Source organism: Pleurodeles waltl, chromosome 1_1 (genome assembly GCF_031143425.1).
Source record: "Pleurodeles waltl isolate 20211129_DDA chromosome 1_1, aPleWal1.hap1.20221129, whole genome shotgun sequence".
NCBI classification, from domain to species: domain Eukaryota; kingdom Metazoa; phylum Chordata; class Amphibia; order Caudata; family Salamandridae; genus Pleurodeles; species Pleurodeles waltl.
Genome location: NC_090436.1, coordinates 800,443,174 through 800,460,998, shown reverse-complemented (window position 1 = coordinate 800,460,998; position 17,825 = coordinate 800,443,174). Strand labels below are relative to the sequence as shown.

The 17,825-nt window shown below is 43.9% G+C and overlaps 1 protein-coding gene across 3 annotated transcripts in view; it reads left to right on the top strand.

The window, feature by feature from the left end:
• Positions 1 to 17,825, top strand: part of RCL1 (RNA terminal phosphate cyclase like 1) — a 323,803-nt gene that overhangs the window by 246,402 nt on the left and 59,576 nt on the right. For all 3 annotated transcript variants that reach the window (XM_069228254.1, XM_069228263.1, XM_069228272.1), the window contains exon 7: positions 7,747 to 7,903. In XM_069228254.1, the coding sequence (XP_069084355.1) occupies positions 7,747 to 7,903 (157 nt within the window). The remainder of the gene's footprint in view (positions 1 to 7,746; positions 7,904 to 17,825) is intronic.

The window sequence follows — 17,825 nt, the reverse complement described above, 5'->3', positions numbered from 1 at the left end:
CCAAAACAAGAACTAAACACAGGAGTTTACTCACTGTACTTTCTGATACCCAAAAAAGACAAAACTCTAAGACCTATACTAAATCTCAGAATAGTAAATACATACATCAAATCAGACCACTTTCACATGGTTACATTACAAGAAGTAATCCCACTGCTCAAACAACAAGACTACATGACAACACTGGATCTAAAGGATGCATATTTCCATATACCAATACATCCTTCACACGGAAAGTACCTAAGGTTTGTATTCCAAGGGATACATTACCAATTCAAAGTGTTGCCATTCGGAATAACAACTGCGCCAAGAGTTTTTACAAAATGTAAATGTAGCAGTAGTAGCTGCACATATCAGAAGGCAGCAAATACATGTGTTCCCGTACCTAGACGATTGGTTAATCAAAACCAACACGCAAATACAGTGTTCACAACACACAAATTATGTCATAGAAACCCTACACAAACTAGGTTTCTCAATCAATTACTCAAAGTCACACCTTCTGCCGTGTCAAACACAGCAATACCTAGGAGCAACAATCAACACAGTAAAAGGAATTGCCACTCCAAGTCCACAAAGAGTCCAAACATTCCACAATGTAATACAAGCCATGTATCCAAAACAAAAGATACAGGTCAAATTAGTAATGAAACTCCTAGGCATGATGTCCTCATGCATAGCCATTGTCCCAATTGCAAGGTTGCACATGCGGCCCTTACAACAGTGCCTAGCGTCACAGGCACAGGGTCTACTTCTAGATCTGGTGTTGATAGACCGCCAAACATACATCTCGCTTCAATGGTGGAACAGTATAAATTTAAACCAAGGGCGGCCTTTTCAAGACCCAGTGCCACAATACGTAATAACGACAGATGCATCCATGACAGGGTGGGGAGCACACCTCAATCAGCACAGCATCCAAGGACAATGGGACATTCAGCAAAGACAGTTTCATATAAACCACTTAGAACTGTTAGCAGTGTTTCTAGCGCTAAAAGCATTTCAACCCATAATAACCCACAAATACACTCTTGTCAAAACAGACAACATGACAACAATGTATTACCTAACCAAACAGGGAGGAACACACTCTACACAGTTGTGTCTCCTAACACAAAAAATATGGCATTGGGCGATTCACAACCACATTCGCCTAATAGCACAATTTATTCCAGGGATTCAGAATCAGTTAGCAGACAATCTCTCTCGGGATCACCAACAAATCCACGAATGGGAAATTCACCCCCAAATACTGAACACTTACTTCAGAATGTGGGGAACGCCACAAATAGATCTATTTGCAACAAAAGAAAACTCCAAATGCCAAAACTGTGCATCCAGGTACCCACAACATCAGTCTCAGGGCAATGCACTATGGATGAACTGGTCAGGGATATTTGCGTACGCTTTTCCCCCCTCTCCCACTTCTTCCATATCTAGTAAACAAGTTGAGTCAAAACAAACTCAAACTCATACTAATAGCACCAACATGGGCAAGGCAACCTTGGTACACAACACTACTAGACCTTTCAGTAGTACCTCATGTCAAACTGCCAAACAGACCAGATCTGTTAACACAACACAAACAACAGATCAGACATCCAAATCCAGCATCGCTGAATCTAGCAATTTGGCTCCTGAAATCCTAGAATTCGGACACTTAGACCTCACACAGGAACGTATGGAGGTCATAAAACAAGCTAGAAAAGCTACCACTAGACACTGCTAGGCAAATAAGTGGAAAAGATTTGTTTATTACTGCCATAATAATCAAATTCAACCTTTACACGCATCTGCAAAAGAGATAGTAGGATACTTACTACATTTGCAAAAATCTAAACTAGCTTTCTCTTCCATTAAAATACATCTTACGGCAATTTCAGCTTACCTGCAAATTATGCACTCAACTTCATTATTTAGGATACCAGTCATAAAATCGTTTATGGAAGGCCTAAAGAGAATTATACCACCAAGAACACCACCAGTTCCTTCATGGAACCTCAACATTGTCTTAACACAACTCATGGGTCCACCTTTTGAGGCCATGCACTCTTGTGAAATGCAATACTTAACGTGGAAAGTTGCATTTTTAATTGCCATCACATCTCTAAGAAGAGTGAGTGAAATTCAAGCATTTACCATTCAAGAACCATTTATTCAAATACACAAAAATAAAGTTGTTCTACGGACCAATCCTAAATTTTTACCAAAAGTAATCTCACCGTTCCACTTGAATCAAACGGTAGAATTACCAGTGTTCTTCCCACAGCTAGATTCTGTAGTTGAAAGAGCACTACATACATTAGACATCAAAAGAGCACTAATGTACTACATTGACAGAACAAAACTAATTTGAAAGACAAAACAACTATTTATCGCCTTTCAAAAACCTCATACAGGAAATCCAATTTCAAAACAAGGCATTGCTAGATGGATAGTTAAGTGCATTCAAACCTGCTATCTTAAAGCTAAAAGAGAACTGCCTATTACACCAAAGGCACACTCAACCAGAAAGAAAGGTGCTACCATGGCCTTTCTAGGAAATATTCCAATGAACGAAATATGTAAGGCAGCAACATGGTCTACGCCTCATACATTTACCAAGCACTACTGTGTAGATGTGTTAACTGCACAACAGGCAACAGAAGGTCAAGCTGTACTAAGAACATTATTTCAAACTACTTCAACTCCTACAGGCTGAACCACCGCTTTTGGGGAGATAACTGCTTACTAGTCTATGCACAGCATGTGTATCTGCAGCTACACATGCCATCGAACGGAAAATGTCACTTACCCAGTGTACATCTGTTCGTGGCATTAGTCGCTGCAGATTCACATGCGCCCACCCGCCTCCCTGGGAGCCTGTAGCCGTTTAGAAGTAGATCTTAAACATTTGTACATTTGTAAATATATTACTTTAAACTTCATTATGTACATACGCATTCACTCCATTGCATGGGCAATATTACTAGCATACACAACTCCTACCTCGCCCTCTGCGGGGAAAACAATCTAAGATGGAGTCGACGCCCATGCGCAATGGAGTCGAAATGGGAGGAGTCCCTCGGTCTCGTGACTCGAAAAGACTTCTTCGAAGAAAAACAACTTGTAACACTCCGAGCCCAACACCAGATGGCGGGATGTGCACAGCATGTGAATCTGCAGCGACTAATGCCACGAACAGATGTACACTGGGTAAGTGACATTTTCCATATAGATATATAGATATATCGATATATCGATATATCGATATATCGATATATCGATATCGATATCGATATAGATATATCGATATAGATATATCGATATAGATATATCGATATAGATATATATAGATATATCGATATATATATAGATATATCTATATATATATATATATATATATATATATATATATATATATATATATATATATATATATATATAATATATACACCGCCCTAATGCACTGATATTGGTGCTTTTCTTTCCATGCCATTCACCTCAGATCTGGGGAACCAGCCTTGAGTTTTGTCTGACCTTTTGGTTTTTTTATCGAAACTTTGTCTCCTGATGCATTAAGGATGTCAGCTAGGAAGGCTGGTATCAAACCTTTATGGTGCCTGCCACTGACTGATGCCGGGGTCAAACCCACATTTGGTGTGCCTCTGGTGCTTGGATCGCGACCACGATGCCAAGACCTGCATCGATTGCTGCACCATGTACCCCATGTCCCTCAAGCTCCTGGATGCACAGCTCTTGTGATCTCATTCAAGAGGAAGATCCCAGGATCATTGGCAAAGCCACTTCAAGCTCTTGTTGCAGTAGAGGTTGTCATGGGTGGGGGTGGGGTAGGTAAGTCCCTCTGGCACATGAAGAGCAAGAAATCGAAAAGATCTTTGACTTCACCACGTCCATCACAGTCATCCGAAGAGACGAGGGAGCATCAGCACTCGAGGCCTAGCTCTGTGGTGGAGCCTGGGCCATCTCTATGCCTCCCAGAGTTTTCAGGACCCGAGAATTTTGAGGTCATGCATCTCATATTTTGGAGGGCCTGTCCATACTGGAGCACCTTCGGTCCCACTGGCTCTGGAGAGAAACCTACTGGTCTCCCACCGACAGGTGTGATCCTGGCACCTGTCTGGTCCTTTGGATCTGTTAATAGATCTGGATCAGCGCCAGTTGATCCACCTTGACCTTCCCCGGTGCCTGCTTCAGTGCAGAAGTACCCAGTGCCACTGACTCCCCACAGCGGTGTCATCACTGCTTCTGACACTAAGCCTGACCACAGCATACTGCCCTTAACGGAGCCAGTGCCTTATTCGTATGATAGGCCTGGATTGGAGGACGAATTAGGAGGGGGGGGGAGGTGGTGCTAGTGGACTGGACATCTCTCCAGACACTGGCCTGGTTTCTCCCCCCCTACCATGGCTATGGAGGAGGGGGTGCCTCTTTCACAGTGGTGAAGTGAATGGCCGCAGAAGTCCTGGTCCTTGCGTTGCTCTCAGTGGCAGTCAAGACCGACTCCTTGACCAAGGTGCTTCAGCCGGGTGTTGCCCCCCACAAAACCATTACACCCATCCAACGTAGTCCTTACGGATGTCCTACTCAGGTCAGGTCCAAGGCCTGCACTGGGGTGTCTGTACATAGGACAATTGCCTGCCCTATTATCATGCCCCCAGAGGGCCCCCATTTCCTCACTCGGTACCCCGCCTCAGAGAGCTCGGTGGTTCAGGCTTCCATCCTGAAGGTTAACACTGGCACGTTTCCTACAACTCCACCGGACAGGTATCCAAAAGTCTGGATAACTTCGGAAAGACGATATTCTTTTCTGCCAGCCTGGCACTGCTGTTGGTGAACAGTGTGCCTCTTGGGCTGAACATCCCATAGGATTTGGGGCTTGGTTGCTCAGTGCTACCTACTGTCTTGGAGGCGGCGTGGGCCATACTCTCTCAAGCAATTGCTCATGAGAGGGATTTTGCCAAGCTCCACCTCAGATGTGGATTGGATGCGACCGACTTGCTGGGCACAGTGATTTCAAAGTCAGTGGCCCTTGTGCCATGCCTGGTTGAGCGCCACTTGCTTTTTTGGAGGGTGGTTTGGGGGGTGGTATTGAGGCCTCGCTCATGGACCTGCCCTTTAATGCCTCTTGGTTGCTTGGAGAGAAGGCAGACTCTGTGCTCGAACCTTTAAGGATAGCAGAGCTAAGGCCGGGTCCTCGGGCATTTCCATGCCCGCTGTCAAGCTCAGTTTGCCTTCCACTCCTCTCATAGCCACAAGAAGGGCTTTCCAACTGCATCTGTACAACCCCAGCTATACCGGCCAGCAAACTGCAGAATCATTTCATAGCCGAGGATGCAGTTCCCCACAGACCATGCAAGACAGATACTCGGAGGTTGAGCCAGTCCACTACTCCACCCAACAGTTGCAGCCTCCAAAACCCTTTAGGTATGCCCTGAGAACATCATGGGCATCCATTGGAGGGCAGGATACTCCCATCACCTGCACCACTGGTGGTCAATAGCACCAGACTGTTACATTTTATAGCTAGTCCAAGGGGGCTACTTCCTCTCCCGTGTGGCCACCTATGCAAACTTCTTGTGACAAGCAGACAGAGGGCCATCTCTCCTTGCTTTGTCATAAGGTGTTAGCACTCTTGAAGGTGCTGGCATCAGAAAAAGGTTGTGGTTCTTATTCCTACTACTTTCTGGTGCCCAAGAAGGACAGGCCCTTTGTACTATTTTAGACCTGAGCCTTCTCAGTCTGTTCCTGAAAGAGAACTTCAAAATGCTCACTCTTGCACATGTCCTGTCTACCCTGGACACAGGAGACTGGATGGTATTGCTAGACTTAAAGGATGCTTATTTTTACATCTGGCTTGCCTTCCCAAAGGTGTTTCCTGCTGTTCACAGTTTGCCAGGAGCGCTTTGTTTGCTCCCAGTTTTGTACACAACATCAACTTATACCCAACTTGTGCTGGCTTTTCTGTCGCCCTTATTCTCATGTATGAGACTGTATTGCCTTACTAGTAGGTTTCCATGATAGATATTGCAGTGTATACAGTGAACTGCCAAATAAATCTGCCTACGTTTTTCTAGATACTTTAGATGTTTCCTAATTGACTCCAATAGTGTCGTCAGTTATATGTTGAACTTTCCATGTGGAAGGTCTACATCAGTGTAAGGGTTTTGTCTCTTCCTCAGCATTTCACTCTAGGACTTGGATCAGTTTTCTGAATATTTTGTCTGTAAATATTAACCAATGTTTTATTCATTCTACTAATGCTGTTTTGGCATCTATAATTAATAAATCCAAGATGTGAGGGTTAAAAAGAGATGGTTTTGAAAGCGTTCTGTGACTGTCCTTGTGGTTCTAGGACACCAGAGTCTGCACTTCATCCATAGACCTAGCCCCTACGCCCCGCAACTCTTCTTCTCCCTTACTGAGTCACTACCAGTAAAAACATCCAGTCCACAAAGATTTTCTTTAACTGATCAATTGCCCTTCATTTAGAAGAAAGTTAATCTGGGCTTTAAATATCTCCTTGGATCACTCTTTTTTACTCCAAAACAGTCCTCTTACTATGTTGGACAGCCAGACCTATTGCTAGTTCAAAGGTAGCAACGGCAATCCCAAGGGTTACAAGCCAGCCTTGCGCCTATTCTTGCTTGAGTAGCTCTGTTAGTATTCAGTATGATTCCACAATTCTAGACAGTCACCTTTACTTTGTTCTTTGTACTACCCTGGATCCTTTATCTAACTGAATCACTCCTCCAATTCAATATTGGCTTTAGTGTTACTTGGATATTAGTTACACCCTTCTGTACTATACGATTCTGAAAGGTGAAATAAAGAGATGGTAATTCAAAGGGCTATTTTATGGTAGTAAGCTGATGGGGGGAAAATGGCACGTTACTACCAAACATTTGACATTTGTAATACACTTAAATGTGCTTTCCTGATTGGCAAATTTATTCATGTAATTTTTAATTTCTTTTTATATTCAAAGTTTGGATGGTGACATTCGAAGGGTTCTTCTGCACACTTTGTTTCTACCTAGTTTTCCAAAGTATTGCTGTGTACACCATCAGTATTCGCAACTTTAGTTTTGTGCTCAACCGTTTTTGCATTTTTCTTCAAAGGTGTTACTAAACATATAATAGTAAGACATTTCAGCTTTTTTAAACTAAATGTTCCCCCGACTTAATAATATTTGAACAGGTGCCAAAAACATTCTGCACTTCGGACCTATCTTTGAAACCTACCCTTAGACTGGCATTGACCTTAGAAATGTGTTTGGTTCATGTATATTAAAGTCAAAAACATTCTTCTCAGGGAAGCTGAAATGGCCTATCTTGGCTACATTAAGAACGAACCATGTCTGCCGAGTTTAACACAATAATGGTTAAACAACAATAATATATTTGAAAGATAATGCAAAAGGTTGTGCCCAGTGTTAAGTATGTGAGCAAAGTTACTAAAAATGCAGAGACTTGTTGCTTATTGCTGTATTTGGGTTTGAAACTGGTAGTAATGAGGTTAAACGTTTGCCCAGATAGTGTTAACATGTACATATGAAATAATAGTGTTAATACTTTCACAAAAGGTGCTACATAACCTGGCTTTAATTGCCACATAATTTAGTCACCTTGTCACATTATTTGGTTCTACCATGCCTCTTTCCAGTGGCCCTGCTTTTAACCCCACAGACGAAAACTGTATTATTTCTGTTGTGCACATGTGTAAGGGTTTTCTTTCTGTTTAAAGATCTCCAGGGTTTGGACTGTCACTTGTAGCTGAAACCACAGATGGTTGTTTCCTCAGTGCTGAGCTTGCTTCTAGTCCCCAGGGCCAGGGCCCACCTGTACTCCCCGAGGACCTTGGTACAAACTGTGCAAAACTGCTTCTCGAGGAGATCTACAGAGTAAGTGATGCACCCCTAAATATCAATACTGATTCCCACCTTCTAGTAGTGTTGACAAATTCACAAATAAATATTTGAAGACATGAGATGTTTTGGAATTTGTGATTGATGTTCAGTCTGTGATGTGAGCAAAACATTGCTGTGGTCATGTAAGCAGGGAGCAGAGATGGGTGGTGATAGTTGATATTAGAGGTAATTTCTAAAATGGAGAATGCTTCACACCAATTGTCGATTTCTTTCTTACTCTCGGACTGTATTTTCACCATGCCTTTATAATGCATTTTCATAAAGGTATCTAATTTCATAACTGGTCTAAAAAAAATGTTTGCATAACACCAGTGCTTGTGATTTCAGATTATCTCTTTACTCAGTCCACATAGTTCTTGTAGCATGTGGTGCAGATCACACAGGCCAAAGAAAGTTTTTTCAGGGTGTCTTTCACAGACTATATGATGAATTGTGATGCATTTAAAATGTAGAACATGTCATTACATTTGCATTCAGCTAAAAGGTCTAACCTGTAACCTGATGATGGCTCAACTGATTGATAGCATATTACAAGCCTTTTACTACTAGACAAAGCATCTTAACTTTTCTGTGTAATCTGTCTGAGGTTCTCTTGGGTTCTGGTAGGTGTGCTCAGCCTAGGTAATAAAACACCCCTAGTCCACAAAAACAACACTCCCTTTTGCACTATCTGGAAAGCAGCATGGTTGTGTCTCTGAACAGATGTCCAGAAAATCAGAGGTAAGTTAAACCTCGCAAATCACCACCTCAGTTGTAAGGAATTACCTCCATTTCCTGGGTCTCCTTATGGATAAGCAAATGGCTTATGGGAGGTACTTTACCCTGGCAATGCTCATTGCAATAAAAATATGGTAGTATCTATTGGTTATCTGACAATTTAGTTACCTATTTGGAGTTGTTCCTGTTCACATGAAGTGCAGAGCAAAGTGGATGATCTCTTATGCTTCCCAGAGACAAGATGTATCTGATCCATACTGATATTCATTGCCGCCATTGACGTTTTTGCTAGTCCATGCTTTGTGATCTTCCCATACTCTAGGATGCGTGAATTCTGGATGTAAGAGTAATACTTTGTTCACCTCTTTTACTGAAACTTATACCTCTCTCCCCAACCTCTCCTATCCACCTTTCACACTGCGTTGTTCTGGGTTTGTCAGTAGAAGCCTTCTAGTGCGTGCATAAGTAACTGAGGAATGCAGCAGCTGTTAGTGGTGAGGTGAGCGCTGCTGCCTTTGTAGGCACTTGAACTATTCAAATGGTGCAGTTACTCTTGGAACTAAGTCTTTGTTCAACAGCTTTTAAACAAACCCAGGCAAACCGTGAGGTGACTGAGGAAATGTACCATCAGGCTCCGCATTGCCTGCATGACTGAAGTCTTTGTTCTGGAAACAGGAGTCTTCTCAGCAGCAGTGTTCTCTCATTCATTTGAAAGGAACTGGAACAGGATCCACTGGGGTTATCTGCTTTCAGCTCCTCTCCACAGAAGAACGTAGTCTGAATTTGTTCCTATATGTTAAAAAAAATATATTTATTGATAATTTTTAGTGAGTGACCGCAACTACAGAGGAGGCTACATATTAAAAGGCCACATGCACACTAATGAGGAATTAGTGCTATTGAGACTTAATGCTAAAACCTGATATGGGAATCCAGAATTAAATTTCTAAAATAAAAAGTGAGAAACCAGAATTTCACATTTTAATGCAGTGTAGGTATGTCAGTTGTTTTGAAAGCCATATTCTGATGGATTCTTCCAACTGCAGATTTCACATCTTCAGAATATTCCCCAAGTGGTGGACTAAACAGGAAAACCTTTCATAGCAGTGCTCTCGCGTGCTGCTAGATGATGTAGTGCGACTCCATATAGGCTTTGTTCTGCCCTTGAAGTGACTGAGTGCAGCCACAGGCAAACACCAATGTCAGTTCCTTTCTTTGCACACCTTTGAGTGTGGATCCAGGACTCTGCCCCCCACCCCCTTCAAAATGTAATTTTTGTTTTAGCCAGTGCACTACTGTTGTTGCGTCTTCTGTCCTTAAGTCTGTTTTCTTCATTGAGTTCACTTCAGCGCATCACGAAGAGCGAACTCCAGGCTCTATTGGTACAACTGCCCTAAACCATCTTTTTATCCAGACAAACAGGTGCTGAGGACTCAGGTTGCATTTTTATGGTCTGGCCCGACAGCACTAGAAGAGGGGCTATGGCTCTGCCCTCATGTTGGGATCAAGGAGTTGGGCAAAAAATGTGTGCTTCTACAAAAAAAAAAGTGCTTACCCTCCACATTGCTATGATCATTTTTAGGTTCAGCATAGCAGCGCACAAGCATATGTATCTGGGCTTTTAACCACGCCCATCGTGATCACTTGGTTGTGGGCGTGCCTTTCAAAAATCCTTTCTTTTTGCTGGAAAATGCAATACGTTTGTCCCTCCTAAAGGCGATTTTGTTGCTGCTTCGGGGACCGAGTGTTATATGGATAATTGCATGCTTGCCAATAACTCTGACTGCAAGAGAACTTCTTCTTCCCTTTGTGTGTCTCCGTCACGCTCATGGCGGCAATTTGAATTAGCTCACTTATGCTAACTGTTTTTGACAAGAAAAGTCCAGTTAGGAATTTACAACTTCTAATAGCTCTAACTCGAGCAAAGACGAGACCCATTGCATTGCAAATGCTTGTTCTTATTTATCCAGCTACCTGAGTTTCAACTTTCAGTGGCACACACATGACCTTGTAATGCTATTAAAGTGTTGTAGATAACTAAATCATTTCCTCTGGCAGTAGCACATGGGAGAAGGGCAGTCATTAACATACATGGATCTTTAGGTTGGCTTGACAGTGCAGCTGTCACCAGATATTTTAATCTAAACAAATATTTTTCTACACTTCTGTGCTTCCACACAAATACATATCCATTACGATGCTATTTACTTGTAATGCTTTCTATTATCATACAGCATTATTTTAAAGCCAGATCTGTTGGCATTGCCAATGCTTGCTGATGAAAGTCATACTTCCTTTTCACTTTGGGCAATCCATCACCCTCCTAGTGCCCCAGGGCTCATCTCAGTCCTCAAAAGATAAGGAAGGGCTCCATCAAATGGACCCCAGATGAGGTTTTAGCTTTTACATCAGTTGTACAAAGCAGCATCGGTGGACGATCACCTTTTTGTGGGGTTCTCTGCGGGCGGAGAAAGGAAATGCTGTGCAGAAAATGACTGTCGAGGTGGATAGTACTTTGCTTTAAGATCTGCTATGCATTGACCAAGAAGCTGCCTCAGGAAAGTCCCGAGAGCCCACTTGCCCAGGGCGAAGGCTACCTCCATTTCATTGGCATGCAGGGTGTCTGTCTGTCTGTGACATTGGCGTCTGTGTACATGATCACAAAGCTCTACTGCCTTGAAACCAGGACTGATTGGGCATTTTCCCCGTTCGGTCCTGCAAGATTTTCTGGTTGGAGCTCACTCTACAGAAGGTGTAGAATCTGTGGTTAGAATTACCCTTCTAAAGAACACGCTAAGTAACTTCGGTAGTGATCTTTCTGGTGGGATAGTCTAACTGCAGATTCCGTACTGCCCTCATACCTTCCCATTTTGTGAAGTGGTCATTTTATTATCAAAAAAAGTACTACATTAGAGATCTCCACAATGTTACTGACCAGCTGGACAGCAGCAATGTCACAATCTCCCCAACCACTGAGCTCTTACAAGGGTTGGGTCTGCTATTAGCCATGTCTAGCTCTCTAGTATTGTGGATGAAGTGAAACACAAGCACTGCTCGTGGGATTCTCTCATCACATTCCATGGAGATTTCCTTGGTCCGCTGAGCAACAAAGCAGCTACTGAATATGAATAGCTCAGATGGCGCTGGCACTAGTAGTATAGGGCAATCAGCTGCCCCCCACACAGCCATCTAATGCAGCCTCTTGTGATAGCCTGTTGTCTCACACTGGTGTGGCCTGTAGCAAAGAAAGGAGCCAAGTATCCAAGTCTTCCAGAACTATCTAATTTTACTCTCCAGATTGGTTATCTAATGTCACACCAGCTTGATTCCTGAAAAAAAAACTGTTCTGGGTTTGTTTCTTGCAAACCTCACTTTCTCTTTGGATGAAACACAAGCCCACATGTGCAGGAAAATGAAATGTAAACCCTGGTACTCCTTCAGGAGAAAGTCACTCGGCAAATGATGATAAAAAGCAAATATTAAATCAAGAAGAGGGAGAAACTTATACACCGGAAGGGGAGAGATGGTGGAAGAGTGAGGCATGTCTTAAGAGATATTAAGGGCTAGATGTACGAAATACTTATTTTGCATTTCCTAAATAGCGACTCCTTAGAAATCACTGTTTAGGAAATGCAAAATGGTGTATGTTGAAAACTAAAGATTACCTAAAGCGATTCTTACAGTGTAGGAAGCGCTATTAGGAAATTGCTATTTAGATAATACCAAATTATTTGCTCCTACGGGCCTTTACTAATGGATTATCATTTCCTAATTTGCAACTTCCTAATAGGAAATCACAAATTAGGAAATGCTAAAGCAAGGGTGACGTACACTCTAAGGCCGCACTTTGCTGCACCCTGAAAATGTGGTGCACATGTAATGCGCGCACATATCCTAGGGGCATGTGCGTGCTTCAATGCACTTAAAAAATAAATTAAAAAAAAAGCATTTTCAGGAGCTTTTTACGTGGAGCATAACTGCGCGCAAGAGCCGCTCTTCTCGACATATTGTAATCTGTTCTGTGGGCTTTAACCACGCTCATCACTGTAATTCATCCCGGGCCTGCCTTTCAAAAAAATTCCTTGAAGCCGCTGGTAGATGCTTACCATCAGTGGTTCCCAACCGTTTGACTTCTGTGGACCCCCACTTTACCAGTACTGGAACCCGGGGACCCCCACTGAATCATTATTGGAATCCTGGGACCCCCCCACTGAGTCATTACTGAAAGCTGGTGACCTAATCTGTTAATATTATAACATTTTCTAAGTAGTCACGGACCCCCTGAAGAGGCTTCGTGGACCCCCAGGGGTCCCCAGACCACAGATTGGGAACCACTGCTTTATGTTTGACCCTTCGCAAGGCTGTTTTGTAACCGCTTTGGAGACTGACCATGTTACATGGATTATTGCACAATTGGCCATGTACCTTAGTGAGGCGTACTATATATATATTTTTTTCTTTGGCCTCGCCACTTCGCGCTCATGGTTGTATGTTGTTTCTTCCTCTTCATTGTTTTCCGGCATCTTGCTGTTTCTTCACGATGTCTGCGGGGTTGTGTGGTGCTTTTTTTTTTTTTTTTTTTTGTGCAATTTTATGTAGCCTGAACTTGACACAAAGGTATTGGAGCACTTTATTGAATTTTCTGCAGTTTTATATAGCACAAACTTGATACAAATGTATTACAGCGCCTTACACGAGCACTGGTTACATTACACAAGAACACATTTGTTTTTGGTAGCTAGGGGAAATTAAGTGAATTGCCCAGAATCACAGGATGTTGAGCCGGTGTTGAGACTCGAACTGTGTTCCCTAGCTCCCAAGTCGGCAGCTCTGGCCCTTATGCCACATCCTCTTCCCTAGGGTTCTTTGTCTGGTGCGTGGTGGGGCAGCCTGGGAATAACTTGTTTTATTTTATATAGCGCTTGGTAATAGTTTCATTTCATAGCGCTGCTAAGCCGGTGCCATTCTTTAAAAAAATAAATTGATGTCATTCATTTGCAGTTGGGCTGCCTCATTTGTCATTCTCTTTATGTACAGTCAGTGTATTTAAAAGTTAAGCTGGTATTGCCAATGTAGAGGAATAATTCCTTTAAAAGTTTAACACCCAGAAATATATGGCTGCCCCCTTTTCTTTGCTCCAAACTCTTTTAATCCTCTCATTCTCCGGGGTAAATGCCACGAAGGTGCCTCTTTGTGGCTTGTTTGGTGCTATAAATGTTTAGGTAAACACACTAGAAAGGGTTGCATCTCTAGGGTATCCCAGCCAGTATGTAGTAATAAGGCAAAAACATGCCCAAAGTGGCGGCCTTGTTGTGTCCTCTCTCCACTGCAGCTACAGGCCTGAGAGGGTTGCTGTGGCAACTGGCATACATCCACTACACTCCAAACCAAAACACATAGGTGAGAGACATTGTCATTTGCAACTGTAACAGCTCTATCATAAATGCGAGACCTATTCTATTGCAAATGCTTGTTTTTTTAATTGCACATGGTCACCATTAACTTGAAGTCAATGGTAATTGCTTTTCCTAAATGCTCATTTTGCATGTAGGAAATGCTTTGTACACGTGCCAAGAAATCGCAAATAGAAAAACCCTACTTGCGATTTCCTATTTAGGGAATTGCAAAATGCGATTTCTGCAGGGTAGAAATCACATTTTGCAATTTCCTAAAGGCCTTTGTACATCGTAAAAGGCTGTTTTGCATTTCTTAATGGGCTGAAATTGTGATTCGGCCCTTTAAGAAAAGCAAAAGGCCTTTGTACATCTGGCCCTTAATGGTTGGAAGGCTGCAAATAAGAGTGGAGAGCTAAAGTAACCCCCATGTCGGATGTGAGTAGCTTACATGGTCCGGATTTGTTTTACATTCTTGCATTTGTAGTTTCTCAATTATAAATAGAAATATTTATGTGCAAAATGTGAAAAAAGGAAAAATGGATGGGACATCTTGAAAACAGAGAAGACACAGTGGAAAGGAGTTTGGAAGGGAGAGATGGACAAGGAGGAATTGAGTGTTCGGGCAACAAAAGATGAGACTGGTGGAGGGAGTGTGGGTGGGAGAAGGCAAATGAGATGGAGTGAGGAAAGAAGACGTGTAAAAAGCAGAAAGACCGGGAGAAGAAAAACCGGGATAGGGCAGATAAGAGCTAAAGGACAAAGACCGTTAGAAGCAGGAAACCGAAGTTGCTCCAAATCAGGGTGAGGAAGTTATAAGGTATGTTTTCTTAGGATTCTTGATTTTCATATTTTTGTATTTCGGAAGGAGAGGGAAGGTTTAAGTAGAACAAAGGCGTGAGGGCTAGAAAGCAGAGAAAGGACACAGAGGAAAACAGAGGGGCTGGAAGTGGAGGTAGGACAGCGGGCGATGGAGAATGCCTAAAAAAGTATGAGGAGAGAAACAGGAGGATAATTGGAAGGTGAGGAGAATGTTAAAGGAAAGAATTTGTGAAAAGCGATCTCGTCTACAGCTAGAGGTTGAATTCCTAAATAGTTAAAAGCACACTGGTAGCAATGCCCAAATTTCTTCTCCCCTCTGCAGACTAAGTATATGACACAAAGAGGGTCACTGCACTACACTGGTGCAGTATATATATATGTGTATATATATATATATATATATATATGTTCGATGGCATCTGTCGCTGTAGATACGCATGTTCTGCAATAGCTCGCCATCTGGTGTAGCTCGCCATCTGGTGTTGGGCCGGAGTGTTACAAGTTGTTTTTCTTCGAAGAAGTCTTTCGAGTCACGGGACCGAGTGACTCCTCCTTTTGTCTCCATTGCGCATGGGCGTCGACTCCATCTTCGATTGTTTTTTTTCCGCCATCGGGTTCGGACGTGTTCCTGTCGCTCCGAGTTTCGGACCGGAAAATTAGCTAATTTCGGAAGATTTTCGTCGGTATTGTTGCGTTCGGGATCGGCGTACTTAGATTCCACACCGCATCGAAGATCGAAGAGCTCCGGCGCCCTTCGGGGTAGTTTTTTCGATCCTCCGTCGGGGCCTGGTCGGCCCGACCGCGTGCTGAAGAACGCCGATGGAACGGACCCCGTTCCGTTTCTGCCCCAAATGCCACGATAAATACCCCTACACAGACCAACACTTGGTCTGCAACCTGTGCCTGTCACCTGAGCACAGCGAAGACACCTGCGAGGCCTGTCGTGCGTTCCGGTCCCGAAAAACTCTCCGAGACCGTCGAGCCAGAAGACTTCAGATGGCGTCCACGCCGACAGCCCAACGGGAGTTCGAGGAACAGGAAGAGGAAGGTACCTTCTCGATCCAAGACTCAGACTCCGAAGGATTCGACGATACACAAACCGTGAGTAAGACGTCGAAATCCACTCAGAGGAACATTTACAAGGTCCAGGGGACGCCACTGCCACCAGGCCATGGCTCGACCCATAAATTCGGTGACCGACCGTCGGCACCGAAAAAGGCCCAAACAGTGCCGAGATCGTCCGACTCCGGTCGAGACACCGGCACGCAGCCTTCTCGAGACCGAGAAAGTGCTGGAGACAAGCCTCGACACCGAGATGCCGGTGTGGACACGGCTCGACGCCGAGACAGCGGCACCGAAACAGATCGACGCCGAGAGGTTTTGGCCCCGAAAAGAAAAAAAAAAGTCACCTCAGAGCCGAAAAAACACGCAGACAAAGTTTCGATGCCGAAACAAACTGCAACAGACCCAGCTTCAGACTCTTATACAGAAGAGCACTCGCTAACCTCCCAAATGCAGAAGCATAGGTTTGAGGAAGAGCTACAAGCAACTGATGTGGACCATACGCAAAAGCGTATCTTCATTCAGCAGGGGACAGGAAAAATAAGCACCCTTCCCCCCATTAGGAGAAAGAGAAGGTTGGAGTTCCAGACGGAACAAACACCACAACCAAAAGTGGTGAAAAGAGTTACAACACCACCCTCTCCTCCGCCCGTGATTAACGTTTCACCAGCACAAACTCCATCACACTCCCCAGCTCACACCACCATGAGCCAGGGTGACCAAGATCAGGACGCATGGGACCTATACGACGCCCCAGTGTCAGATAACAGTCCGGAGGCATACCCTACGAAGCCATCTCCACCAGAAGACAGCACCGCGTACTCTCAAGTGGTGGCTAGAGCAGCACAATTTCACCACGTAAGCCTCCACTCGGAACAGGTGGAGGATGATTTCTTATTCAACACACTCTCCTCCACCCACAGCTCATACCAAAGCCTGCCTATGCTCCCTGGTATGCTCCGGCACGCAAAAGACATCTTTAAGGAGCCGGTCAAAAGTAGGGCAATCACACCAAGGGTGGAAAAAAGTATAAGCCGCCTCCTACGGACCCGGTTTTCATCACTACACAACTGCCACCAGACTCTGTCGTTGTAGGAGCAGCTAGGAAAAGGGCCAACTCTCACACATCTGGAGATGCACCACCCCCAGATAAAGAAAGCCGCAAGTTCGATGCAGCTGGTAAAAGAGTCGCAGCACAAGCTGCAAACCAGTGGCGCATCGCGAACTCCCAGGCACTACTTGCGCGCTATGACAGAGCCCACTGGGACGAGATGCAACATCTCATTGAACATCTGCCCAAGGACTTACAAAATAGGGCAAACCAAGTGGTTGAGGAGGGACAGACCATCTCCAACAACCAGATCCGCTCCTCCATGGACGCTGCAGATACAGCTGCACGGACAATTAATACATCTGTAACTATCAGAAGGCATGCATGGCTCCGAACGTCTGGATTTAAACCAGAGATTCAACAAGCAGTTCTCAATATGCCTTTTAATGAAAAAGAACTGTTCGGTCCAGAAGTGGACACAGCGATTGAGAAACTCAAAAAAGATACGGACACTGCCAAAGCCATGGGCGCACTCTACTCCCCGCAGAGCAGAGGGAATTACAGCACATTCCGTAAAACGCCCTTTCGAGGGGGGTTTCGGGGTCAAAGCACACAAGCCAGCACCTCACAAGCCACACCGTCCAGTTACCAGGGACAGTATAGAGGAGGTTTTCGGGGACAATATAGAGGAGGGCAATTCCCTAGAAATAGAGGAAGATTCCAAAGCCCCAAAACCCCTACTACTAAACAGTGACTCACATGTCACTCACCCCCTCCACACAACACCAGTGGGGGGACGAATAGGTCATTATTACAAAGCATGGGAGAAAATCACTACAGACACTTGGGT